This window comes from Pinus tabuliformis, chromosome 4_1 (assembly GCF_031772625.1).
Source record: "Pinus tabuliformis cultivar Carrire ecotype Pingquan chromosome 4_1, CPIR1, whole genome shotgun sequence".
Lineage (NCBI taxonomy): Eukaryota > Viridiplantae > Streptophyta > Pinopsida > Pinales > Pinaceae > Pinus > Pinus tabuliformis.
Window position 1 is genome coordinate 571,073,864 of NC_142303.1, and position 14,085 is coordinate 571,087,948.

At 35.6% G+C, this 14,085-nt stretch overlaps 1 protein-coding gene across 1 annotated transcript; it reads left to right on the forward strand.

The window, feature by feature from the left end:
* The first annotated feature begins 12,031 nt into the window (after window positions 1-12,031).
* LOC149177185 (uncharacterized) lies at window positions 12,032-13,501 on the forward strand. The gene is made up of 3 exons (XM_089423327.1): window positions 12,032-12,156; window positions 12,479-12,554; window positions 12,644-13,501. Exons 1-3 carry the CDS (start codon window positions 12,151-12,153, stop codon window positions 12,976-12,978), a joined length of 417 nt encoding a protein of 138 aa, XP_089279453.1. The 5' UTR covers window positions 12,032-12,150; the 3' UTR covers window positions 12,979-13,501.
* The last annotated feature ends 584 nt before the right edge of the window (window positions 13,502-14,085 follow it).

Sequence of the window (14,085 nt, forward strand, 5' to 3'; positions counted from 1 at the left end):
TTAGGAAAACATATTGTTCATTCTTCAAACCCATTAGGTTTATGTGAGTGTCTTCTATTGGCTCATTAGATGTGGATGCTTCAACATAGTTTTCATGAAAAGGAGGTCTTATATCATGGTCTGGACTAGCCCTTCCAGCATTTGGGTTATGGTTTTTTCTAAAATTTGGGTTTCTAATAGGATTGTTTTGCTGTCCTTCCCATGAGGCTTTTCTTTCAATGGTTCCCATTCTATCTCCCATACTTTCCATACCTTTCATTATTGCATCAAGTTTTTGCTCAAAAGATGAGGGTTCATCTTTAAAAGTAGTTCTTCTCTCGGCTCTGGCTCTGTTTCTTTTGGCAATTAAGTTTGCCTCCACACTAATAGCTATGTTTTGCATGTCTGCCAAGGTTTGAGGGGCTCTTTCCCTCAACTGATAAGCCATGTCTGAATCAAATCCATCAGGGAATTTGTATAAAGCCAGATCAGGTGGAGGTCTAAGGTTTTGTGGAATAGCGTTGTAAACATTGTTAAACCTAGCACAGTAGTCTAAGATAGCTTCTTGAGGGCCTCTTTTGATAGTGTCATATTCAGCTAGAATGTGCAGTGGATCTTTCCTTTTCTCCCATCTGTTAATAAATGTTTGGTAAAGGGCCTCTGGGTCAGCTATGGAATTAGCAGTAAGAGCTCTAAACTAGGGCCTTACATCTCCAGTTAAACTTTGGACAAAGATCTTCATTCTTACACTATCATCATCTATTTCATAATTCTCAAAATAGTCCTGCATTTTCTTGGTATGTTGCAGGGGTGTGCAAGAACCAGTACCATCAAAATATGTGATTTTAGTTTGGTAATCCTGAGGCATAGCCCCTGGATTTGCAGGCAGCTGTAAAGGTGCATATCTGTTAGCCATATTTACAGGGATAAGTGGAACAGCAAGAGGAAATGGAACAACTGGAACAACAGCAATAACAGTGGTAATGGGAGTAGTATTTGCAGTAAATGGAGGAGTGGAAGGAGTGCTTTGAGAGGTGGATGATGAACTAGGGGAAGTTGGGGTTGAACGAAATAAAACTTTGACAGGGGTTGGAACACAGCTTGGCTGAACTGTTTCAGGACTAGAATCAGCAAGATCTTCTTGTTTTTGTTTGCTAAGGTTTCTGGGGATTAAATTTGGATTTTCAAAAGCAGCTGGGGGATTTGGGTCTGGATTTGACCTTGTATAGCATGAATTCTTCTTGGGAGCCAGCTTCTAACTTGTTTTTTGGAATTTTCTCAATAAGTTCCCCAGTGGAGTCGCCAGTATGTTAACACTCAGGTTGTCCCTTGGCTCCTTAAGGGATACGGCCGAGGTAACCACAAACCAATCTTTGGACTGCAGGTCCTAGCCTACCTGCAATCAGAGAGGGCTCTCTCTTTATAATTTAGCTCTGTTTTGGGTTGATTTTAGGCTAGTTATGATGTTCCTGGGTTTGGTTTTGATTTTGGTGGGAAGGAGGATTCTTTCAAGAAGAGTTGGGATGCATAGTGTGAGAAGTTCAAACCATTGGGCATGGAGTCATGGATTAGGGCTTGCTGTTGCGTTTTCTTGGTCACAAGAGGAATACAGAGCAGGATAGCTACACATAGAACAATATCAATTGCTGAAAAAGATGAAATGAATGCCAGAGATGAGAGGCAACTAAGGATCTCTCATCCAGCCAAAGAGGGAAAGTGGATGAAGGCTAAATAGGAGCAATGAAGAGTTTCCTAGACAGCATTCAGAAACGAGAAATAGCTTAAACATGATCAATTAAGTATGCATATTCATCACTAATTCAGAGGAAAACATAGAAAAGTTACAAGAATTGAGCACAGAGGGCATGAAAACCAGTTCTGAACTATTCTTTCTTCCTGCAACTTAGATTATGATAAATAGATGATACAGATATATATAAGCTGATAAACAGAGGTGAGAAACACTTATTGAGCCATGTAGTAGCACAGGAATTCCACAGTCACTCTTCAGCCATTCAAACACAACAGACAGTTCTTCATTCAAAACATTCCAGCAGTCTTTGATTACAGAGGCTCTCAATGTATACAGCACAAGTCTAAACTCTGGATTATCAACCAACCAACCCTTTAAACAATGAATCAGGGTGGTTTATATAGGGAAAATATCCCAAAATATCTATTACAGCAGATCTTAAACAAATCTTAGGGAAATGAGTGCTTTTTAATCTAAGTTATCCTGAAATAAATGCATAATCATCTATCTAAGTGCTGCGCTGGGCAGCTGCCTCAAAAAATGGGTAAATATCTGTCCTTGTGGCTCTGTGCTGTTCATTTGGCCATCACTGCGCATTGGTCTCTGATCTACCGCTTCCCAGGTGGATTTAATATCATTAACTATGATCTGAGAGCTTTAAATGGCTTCACCGCTTTCTTTGACTTTGTTGGAGGCCATTCAATGTTCACTTGCTTTGGAAATAAAGATTTCCACTAAAAACACTTAACTGATACTCTCTGCCGCAACACTGATACTCTTTGACATGAATCTGGGCTTTATCTTTCCTCTGATACTCTTTGCCGCTTCAATCGGGCCACTTTCTCTCCCCTGATATACTCGAAACTGTCAAATCGCCCCTTTTTGTCCTTTCAAGGCAAAAATAACTGCTGCTGATGTCTTCCGTGGCCTTTGGAATGCTATTGGCGCATGGCCGATCAAAATAATGCTAGACCTGAAGAAAAACTGCAAAAATGGAGGAGGAATGCATCCTGATAACAATGCTGGGCCGTGTTGGCTTCCTGGAGCAAAAACTGGGCTTTGGAGCGATCAGAAATGATCAAAAAATGCATGTCTTCCTTGACTGGGCGCGCACAGGCGCAGGCATGAAATAGCGCTGAAATGGGCCCTTTTTCCTTTACAAAGGAAAAGAACAAATTACACGCAAAAATCGTGAAAAAACATAGCGGGAGAAACACTGTTCATTAGATTAAATCCTGGCCGTTGGATCTGGCGCGGGCCGATCCAACGGTCAGGATTGAATCGGCATATCGCATATCGGCGGGGCGGGAGCCTTTACATATATATGTGTTGCAATGGAGCGATCACCGATATCGCATCGACGATCGGCTATCGGTGGGGATTTTAACATATATGCGATGCGATATAAATGGGAGCGATGCGATGCAATGAGAACCGTTGATGCGGTTGCGTGATCGGACGGCCGCGATTAACTTGGCGCGTCGGCGATCGGCGGGGACTTTAATATGGGCACAGAACTCTTGCGACCGCCGATAGCGATATCGCATCGGCGGTTCGACATCGGAGCAATGTATATATGGGCCAATTCTTTTCACTGCGACCTCCGACAGCGATATCGCGTCGGAGCGAGGGGCATGTGGATCGGAGAAGGGCTTAATGAATCGGCAAAGGGTTAATGCGATCGGGGGAAGGCCTCTTCGATCGAAGAAAGGAGATATGACATCGAAAGGGGGGGTATGCTTTATAAAAGGGGTTTTTGATGATCGGAGGGGGTTTTCAATGTTTTTTGAGGGATTTTTAATGATTTTGAAGGGTTTCTAATGCTTCGGAAGGGGTCTGAAAGCATGAAAAGAAGGATTTATGCCTTGGAAAAGGTAAAACAAGGCCAAAAGATGGATTTTATACATTTGGAGGGGAATTTTATGCATAGGAAGGGGTCCTTTGCATTGGAAGATGGTTTAGAGGGGCAAAATGAGGGTTCTTGCTAAGTTTCAGGCAAACTAAGCAATTCCCAAGTGTACTTATGGTTATTTTTCAACCAGGGGAGGGGATATGTACATAGAGGAGCTATTTAGCATATTTTTAATAAGGGGAAGGGGAAACAGATAGGGATTTACATAATAGAGTTAGTAGTTAACATGAAAGTGTGAAGAAAGCGCTAAGTATGGAAATCTTAGGCTACAAAGGGGAAATAGAACTTGTAGAAGAGATATAAGCACTCCTAAGTAAAGCAGACCTTTACTTAGGCAAAAGTCATGAAAAATGATGAAATTAAGAGATGTCAAGCAGATCTTGACCTCTTTGGGGGAAGTTAGTGAATGATTTGGGGACAAGGAAGAAGGGGGAGTTAGTCATGCCTTGCTTGAGCTGCTCCAAGGGAAAATTGCTTGATACATGTGATCTGAAGTAAAATATCACTTTGAAACACAAAATTGATCACAAATCAACATTCTGCAACCTCAAAACTACCTACCCAGCCTACTTACCTAGCATTTTCTCTTCTTTTTGGTTTGGGTGCACTTGAACTAGCAAACCCAGGTTTTCAACTTTTCTTTTTGCTGCCCTCCTATCTAAATCGATCCTTATTTCTTCCAGGGGCTTAGATTAAGCTGATGAGCACCCTTGCTTCTCTACATATCTACCAAGATTAAACAGTTTGGATAGATATTCATTCTCTATATTCTAAAACAAGCAATTTAAACCTAGGGAAGCCAAGATTAAGCTGTTTGGCTTTCCCTTAACTGTAAAACTCTTCAAAATGGTATGATTCTTCAAAATTGGAATACAATAGTGGCATTTAGACTAGCACACTTTCATGGCCTCTTCTTTGGCCTCTTTTTGGAAATATGGAACCTTGCAGCATGAAAAGATGACATATTTGGCACTTTCAACTGTCAATCATGAAATATGAACACTTATTGCAATAGGAGGCTAACATTTAGGAGTGTAGATTTTGACTGTTGTGTGGTTGAACAATGAAAATAATAAAAGGACCTGAAATAACAATAGGTGCATAACAAACACTAAGTGAAAAAGTATGGAATGATTGTTTTTCCATAGAACAATGAACATAATGAAACCTAATATAACAACGTCTATAGAAACATCCATTTAGCAATGAGTAGTCGTAACCTTTAGCATATATTCTACCTTGGTTTATAATAAATAGTAAACATGGTCTAAGTTGTAACTGCATGAGATGCAGTAGAAATGACACCTAGATGCATATTGTGACTAGATATGACTGATGATGGCATATTACTTTGTTGTCTCATAACTTGTCTCACCCCCACCCACAATTCTAAATTTTCACTCCTAAGATCATCAAATACAGAAGGTGTTAGTTCCTTTAAAGCATTCAATGTGAGATGAAAATTATTTTTGTATATGTTAACATAAAAGATATCAAAAACATTATTGGCTAGTTAGCTAACCTTGGGAAAATAAAGGCATATCCTACAACTAGTACTTTTTCACTAACAAGACACTTTAGCATGTTGTTAACAAGTGTCTTCTAGGCTGGCCTATCATTTCCAACATATATTAATAGTAATCGATATCGCAACCCTTTAACTTTTTTGTTTTAACCATTATAAATGTGTATAGGTCGTATTTACTGGTGCCAAAATAAGACTAGCATAAAATCACACATCAACACACCTTCAACTAAATATTTCTCACATGAAAAAGGATCTTGGGCACTAGATTGTACAAATGAATTTTTTGATTAACACCCTAGTTTGTAGATGCTTCAACCTTGAAAATTCAATCAACCACTCTAAACATTAGAACATTTGGATTCTAAAACTCTTGCCCACCCCCAAAATCACCCAATACATTGGAAAAATCATAAAAATAAGTAATCCAATATGCGAGGGATTGTGACCTCATCAATCACCTTGAACACTCCTTATTAAATATACTTTAGGTAATCCTTATTTGGAATCCTCCCTTGCAATTCAGATACCACTAAATTGCTGGAGAAAGGATGTTGAGGTGATAGTGGTAGCTGATCTCTTGTTTCCATGAGGTCTGGACCTACCAAGTGAGGATTTGCACTAGGCTTGCTAGATTTTGTGGTAACATGTCCATACAACAATGATTATTTCCAAGTCACTTTAGTCTCATCATTATTTTGAAAAGATCAAATCATCCGATTTTTCATATTGGCTTTCCTGAAATAAGCATTATCTAGGTTTAACAATTTAATGCAACTATTTGTCAATGTTCAAGACGTTGATAAAGTATCTAATGACTTAATTAAAGAATTTCACCATAGAAGAAACTAGCTATACACCAAGGAAATAAAGAATACTTGGCAAACAACTATTTGGGAATTTATCCTAAGGGATAAGAGGAAACTAGCAGCTAAATGGTTTGACTAGTGAGTTTCTTTAGCCAATAAAACTCACACATAAAGTCCAACTATCCCGTGTTCGAGAATTTTTCCTTAATATTGGGAATGATATCATTTGGTCAATGAAGAAGCTACTAGACAAGTTTATCTGGTCAAGGCCATCACAAAGAGATCAAATTGATAAATCCTAAATTATCAACATTAAAATTATGTCTATCTAGTTCTCATACCAACTTGATGTGGGCCTATGAAAACAACATATGAATGTTCAATTAATGTATGAATTTTTTGGATGACACAAAATCACTTGAGTTAATACTTTCACATTAAGGTCAACAAGTTGATGTAAATTAGCACTCAGTTGTGTATGGGGAGCCATGTGTGGAAGTTCATCTTGTATACATTGGGAGAATAACCCACTTTAAGTAGTCCTTCAGTTTTATCTATGTGTGCAATATTGGGCACTTCACAATTGATAAAATGGCACCCTAATTGCAATTGAAATCATAATAAAATATGTGTAGAGAATATTTCCACTTAGCAGATGCTCAGCTCCCTTGGAAGGAGAAGATTCACTTTCCCTGTCCATTGTGGCACTTTTTAGGTCCATGAAGGGCCCAAGGACAACATAGGCGAAATTTGGTTCTTGTGAATCTCTATTGTACATAATATATGGTTTTAAACTAGATAAAAAAATATTTTCATTCACCTACCCATTTATTTATCAACAAAATATATAAATGAATATTTTGATCTTATGACATGTTAATCATACGATCAAGAAGAAGCCTTTCCATGGTTTCGCTAGCTAATGTTTTGTTCTTAGTATCTTACTAGATTCCCAACCTCCACAAAATCAAAATGGAAAACTATTCATTTGAGTTTTGTTAGTAAGGTCTTGGGATACTTACATAACTATGTTCCAACCTTCATAGCTGAAGGTGTCATATTTCAAAGCATATTTTAGTTTATTATTAGTTGTATATTGTTTCTAATTTTGTCTTAAGTAAGATTTGGATGGATTCTCAGTAGTTTTGAGTGCCCATTCCATAATATATTACATTAATGTCACTTATGATTAGTCTATGTATCATTTAAATGTTATTTAGTCATTGAAACACATTTTTCATAGATATTTTGTGGCTCATATTAAAGCTAAATCCATACATGACATCAATTCTAGCCAATATTCCTATATAAAGAGGATCACAAGGCAGTATTATAGTAGCCAAGTGGGTGGTGCAGAATCTAAATGGTTCCATGCTTTTGCAGGTTTTGTTTCAGCATTGGTTGCTTTCAATGCAGCATATTAGTAGAACTCGATTGGGATTTGATTCATGTGATATTTTTCTAAACTGGGATATGTTTTCAACATTAATCTTCTTTAGGAATGTTTCTAGAATTCAATAAGATAAATTATTCTATTAGACACATGTTCAAAGGATATTTTACGGTTATGATGTTAAGCAATGAAAAAACATTGTTAGCATTTGCAAGAGAATTGTGGCTTACAATTTCACTTCTTAGGTTCCTGACGTTAGCACTGAGCATTCACAATTTTTAGCATCTTGTACCCATTTCAAAGAAGAGGGTAGGCAATGTAATCTATAGAGATATTTGTAGTTATTTCCCTTGATATAGACACATAATGTCAAATCTTCTTATGTAATCTATAAATATATTTATAGTTTTTGTCCTTAAAATAAACAACAATGCTAAATTGTTTTAAACTCAAGATCATGTTTCCATTATTCACTGGTGGATTTAGTTATGAACCTTCACTACATTGCTACATGTTTTAGTTTCTATTGATCCAATCTCTTTATGAATATAATGACGAAAAATCAGTGGCATTGCACATTTAAACAATGTTAGAATGAGATTGAACATGATCACACCAGGTATAGAATATAAATCCTAATATGAAACACATCATGACATTTGAGGAATCCAAATTTCAAATTGCAGATGTCTTCATACATTTTTCTTGAATCTTTTGAAATCCCCTGATGTCTCCTCCACCACATAATTTTCCATTTTCTCCTAAAACAAGACACCAAGGTTAACCAACCTAGTTTAAAATGTATTATGATGAATGCAATTTCAAAATTTTTCTTTTTTTTATTTTGTAAATAAAACCAAGGTACTGAAAAAAGTTAGAACAAAGTCACTAAAAATTATCTCCATGATATAATTAAGAAAACTAAAATAACCTATACAAAAAGGCATGTCTATGGTTATAAAAAGGACTAAAGAAAGAAAGAACCAATATTGACATCCGCAAATGGCAAAGGATCTGCTAACTACAATGTATACAATATCTTAAGAGAACAATTATGCCATTGGGTTGTATGCCTTTCCATTGATGTCAAAGAGGGATCTTGGGTTTTGTTGCAGTTGGTTGTCTCTCAAGCCACACGTTTGGACTCGCTATCTGTAAGGGATGTTTCTTAAGTTTCACAACCAAGGTCTCTACCACGTGAGAAAACACCCAATTCTCATCATGTTTTGGGTTTGATGGAGAAACCATCACCCCATGTGCACACCAAAAGTAAAAATATTTTGCAAGGGGAGGAAGAAGGTCCATCCCATACTTCTTATAAAGATGAAACCATTAACATAAATTTGTTCCCTTTACAAGAAGAAGGGACTAAGCAATCAAAAAATCAATTGCAACAAGGGACCAAAAAACTAGACACTCAATTTTCCATTCAATGAACATCGAACAATCCTATACAAAGCGAATTCAAAGTAGGTCAAAATTACCCTTTTTAATCACAAGGACCAAATAGTCATTTGCAAGTTTAATGATCTCTGACTAAGCACTACAATAGTGAAGAAATGGGTCAATCTTCATTGGCATGAAGTTTGCGTATAGGTCGTATTTACTTATGCTAAAATAGGAATGGCGTAAAAACATAGATAAGCATACCTTCAATTAAAGATTGATGACACAACAAAGGATGATGGACATTAGATTGTACAAGTGCATTTTCTCATCAACACCCTGATTTGTAGATGCTTCAACCTTGCAAATTCAATCAAACACTCTAAATATTAGAATGTTTGGATTCTAAAACTCTTACCCACCCCCAAAATCACCCAATACACTAGTAAAACTATAAAAAGAAGCCATCCATAAACCCTCCAAACAGTAGCCTAGAGATACTTGTACCATGTGCCTCTAGGGAAAGTAGAACACACGTTCCCCGACGCAAGGGATTGTGACCAGAGGACCAGCACAGGTATGCCATAACTCTTCATAATGATATGCATCAATACATATATTGAATCTTGACATGATCAACAAGAAGAAACAAAATCCAATTATTCTTAGATTTACTACACTTGAAACCCCATGGACTGTTTGGGTAGTTTGCAATTCTTGTCACTACTTGATAAAATTGGAAAACAAACTCTGGGTACGTGAGAAAAATAGAGAACGTCGTCTAGATACTAGATCGAACTCTAGAACTGAAGTGTGTGTTTGGATTTAAAGCAACAAGGTGATTTTGTAGCAAAATCCAGCATGAACACCTATAGATCGATCGAGCAACGTTTTGTAAAGTAAGTAGTCACATTTACTCAATAGAACAATCACATTAATGTCACAACAAACACATTAGGGTTTGGAACCCTAATGCAACGGCCTTACCGATATCAGCCTCATTGGAAACTCCAAACCCAAAATTTAACCTATGCCTTACAGAGAAAAATTAATGTAAAACTTAATTTAATATCCCCAAACCAACTCTAAATATCATACAATAACATAATAAATTTCACTTATATAAATTCTTTACTAAATTAAAACTATACATTTATATGCAAAGTGAAAATGATACTATTTAACATGACCCTTAATAAAAACTACATCAAAAAGGAATAATAATAATAAAATCTTATCACTACATTATTTAAATTTAACAAGCCATACTCAAAAGCTCTTTTTTCTCAATTTCATAAAGTAAATCTTATCACTACATTATTTAAATTTAACAAGCCATGTACTCAAAAAGCTCTTTTTCTCAATTTCATTAAGTATCAAAATTCCATTTACAGCATTGTGATAGTATGCACTTAACCAGCCATGTACTCAAAAAGATCTTTTTTCTCAATTTCATAAAGTATCAAAATTCCATTTACAACATTGTTATGGTATGCACCCATGTACTTAAAAACTTATTTTTTCGTAATTTCATAAAGTATGAAAATTCCTTTTACGGTATTGTGATCAAACTTCCTTTTCATTATTAACTTTACAAAACTTTATTTTCACTTACATTTGATTTCAGATTTTCTATGTACTTAAAATATCAAAAAATAGGATAATAATGGTTAATAAAGATTAATATGGTTTATCGGATTTAATTTTAAATTTTTTATTTATTTAAAATATCAATAATGGTTAATAAAGATTAATATGATTTATTGGACTTTAAAAAGATAAGTGATTAACTCTGGTTTTTTAATAGTTTATTTCCATGGTAAAAAAAAAGAAACAGAAGAGTTCTAAAATCATTGTAGTTTTGTTGACTTAATAAGTGAGGAAGGTTGTAATATGGAAAATGTTTTGAAAAGGAAAACGCATGTGAGTAACGGCTGAGAAATCCAAGAGAAAGTGTTTTTCATCTTCAACACTCTTAGTATCACAAAGGGGCAGATTATTTTGTCTCCAGGTGTTTGGAAATAGACCCACACCCAATTTCACTCTGGAACTCATGAAAATTAGTTCTTATCTTTGGAATGTTCATTTTATTCTTAGCACTAGTAAAGACATAAAAATAATTCTAATTAACAAGAGCCAGTTTGATCACCTCTTTATAGTATCTTAATTTCTGTTATCCCTTTAACTCTTTATCATCCCACAACATATTCTTAAATTTATAAATAATAATATTTTTAATATCATTCTTTTTTGTCCAAAATAATCTTCTCTTTTATTCCCAATGATTAAACAAGAACTAAACATCCTTATACCAATCTTACTTAAACCATTCATTCAATAAAAGAATCTTCGAAGCCACTCATAATATAAATGAAAACGGAAATTTAATTAACATAATAAAAAATACTTTACATTTATAATTACACTTCCGAAATCATATTTACTAATATAATTACACTAATCAATTCAGTAAAATTAATCTTAATAAAATGTAAATATTCTCACCATCTAAATAAAAATAACCCAATAGAAACATTACTATACCAAACGTTTAGTAATATAATTAGACTAATCAATTCAGTAAAATTAATCTTAATAAAATATAAATATTCCCACCATCTAAATAAAAATAACCCATCACCCTGCCTGGAGTATGCCGTAAAACTGCTTCTGCTTGGCTAAGAGCTCGTCTTCCTCGGACGTAAGGAAACAGGTTAACGGCCCAAGACCCAGAGGCATCTGGCAGGAGTGAAAGCCTGCTCCCTTACGGACCACCAGCGGGTTATTACAGGTGGCGTGGTTTTTCTTGATAACGGTGATGAGTCAAACCGACATTCGCGGATAGCAGCCAGAGATGGCTGTCCTCACTGTTGGTTTGACACCTGAGTTTGATAGGTTTTGCCACCTTCGAAAAAAAAAAAAAAAAAATAACCCATCACTATACCAAACGTTACCATACCGAAACAACAAAGCTCACCCGTATAATATTATTTTATTTGCAGAGACCGACGTCCCTATGACGCTAACACTGACTAATATTGACTATAGCGAGACTAATGGAATACACGGTACAAATATTGCACTATACTGAGGGCTGCAATGTCATGGTGCGGTGAACCTGGGCATGAGTATAATTAACGCCCACTAAACGTTGCGCCTTCCCGGAACTTAACAAGGAATTTCACAGATTTCATTTTCAAGGAACTTACAGTACACCTTCATTGCATTTTCAAGGAACTTACGCTACACGGCATCTATCTATTTATTACTGGAAGCCACTGAGACCTCATCACAAGATCTCTGGAATACAGAAAACCAACACATAAGATCGGGAAAGGTAATTTGGTGTGGTTGGATTATAGCTGAGGCGGCTATTCTCTTTCGGCTTTCAAAATGAAGGTATATTTATATATTCTCATGTCTTAATGGGTTTATGCAGTTTTTACTGTGTTTTTATTTTAAATATTAGTAAATTTAGTTTTCAAACTAGTAATGCGTAGTTAGTAGTAGTTATTATTAGTTGTCATGGACCTATTGACTCATCACCATTGTTAAACTAATAATAATATTATTACCGGCGGATATCTTAAAATGCAAACTAAGTCATCAATATTTGTCAAACTAACTGTTATCCTCTGATACAAATTTATACAAATTTTCTTTGTGTTAATGATTTAAAGATCCTATATAAAATATCATTAACCATTATTTCAATTTGCAGAAAATGGTGTTTAAATCGACCATGGGGGACGAGAGAAGCAGAGCGAAAGCCATGAAGGCTGTTGTAGAATGTGGAGGCATGAATCATTTCCTGTGTCCTCCATAACATTTACTAGGTGTTAGTTGTATGTTTTTCTTTACTAATTCTTTGAATGCTTTGCTTCAGTGGAATCTGTTGCAACGGATATGGAGGGAAAGATAACTGTGGTGGGAGAAGCAGATCCTGTGCGTCTTGCAAAAAAACTGAGGAAATTGGGGTACAGCACGGAGTTGCTAAGCGTGGAAGAGAAAAAGGAAGAGAAAAAGGGCGCTGAGAAGAAAACAGAGGAGAAGAAGCCCCCTGCTGAGAAGGAAAAAGAGGAGAAAAAGAGCGAAGTGCCAGCTATTACTACAGTTTTATATCATGTGAATCCAGAAAGTGGGTACTGGCCTTATGAGGGATACCCATATCAATACAAAATTGTCAGAGATGAGTATCCCACTTTTTGCACTATTATGTGAATCCAATTGTCTTATGAAGCACATCCATGAGAGATTGATTGAGTATCCCACTGTTTGTAACATATTTGTGCCCTGGAAGTATGGCATTTGTGTCAGTATTCATCTGCAGGATCTGCTGCTTTAGGTTTAGGTAACTATGCTACCTCTGCTTCTGCTCCTGTCAGCATTCATCTGTCAGTATTCATCTGCAGGATCTGCTGCTTTAGGTTTACGTACCTATGCTACCTCTGCTTCTGCCCCTGACCACCCCTCTGCCCTAGCTTCCTACCTTAGCTGCACATGGTGGATCTGTAGATACTCCCATGACTTCAATCTAAATAAGGCATATCAGGGTGAACGGAAGCAAAGGAACAGGCAAGAACACGGATAGTGACGTAGCCTTCATTTCATCATTGTCACAAATAAATAAACCAGGTCATAGCTATCTATTTTATAGCTATTTCCATGTCATGAATTCAATGTTCTCATAAAAGTTATGCATTGTAAACTCATAAATAGAAGTGTCATCCATTCCATTCCTATAAGGAACTTTGGCATAGGTTTTTGTGGATTGTGGATTTTGGTAAGTCATGGGTGGTGAGCAAATGAATATATATATATTTTTTTATGTTAAATAGTTTTGAAATTATTTTAGTAAAATTATTAATAACATAAAATTCTTGTGGTTGTATAAATTAAATGGTTGGATATCAATTCATAATAAACATTAAAATATAGATTTTATGATATATTTTATATTGTTAAAATTAAAAATAATAGCTTAATTATGATTATTATTAAAACTAATATATGAATTAAGTATATATATTATTATTATTATCTAATTTTAAGATTATTTTAATTGGTGTCTTAGATCTTTTTGTTTGTGGGATAAGGGATCCACCTCGCAGGGATTTAACTACTAAGTTTACAAAGCCATATATACTCTGCCTAAAGGCATACATACTCTACCCCATTTGATTTTGAACTTGTAACCTCGAGGGAATACATGCTCTTAACCATTAGGCCCACTCAAATTGTATTACATCTAAAGAGAACATGTAACAAGATTTTTAATCATGAACATGTCCCAACTTTATTATGGATATTCTTAATCTTTTTCAGAAA

What these genes read in the sequence shown, in the direction of transcription:
- LOC149177185 (XM_089423327.1), top strand. An exon ending in GGCTGTTGTAGAATGTGGAG is followed by an intron (nt 12,555 to 12,643) that starts GCATGAATCATT and finishes GCTTTGCTTCAG; the next exon opens with TGGAATCTGTTGCAACGGAT.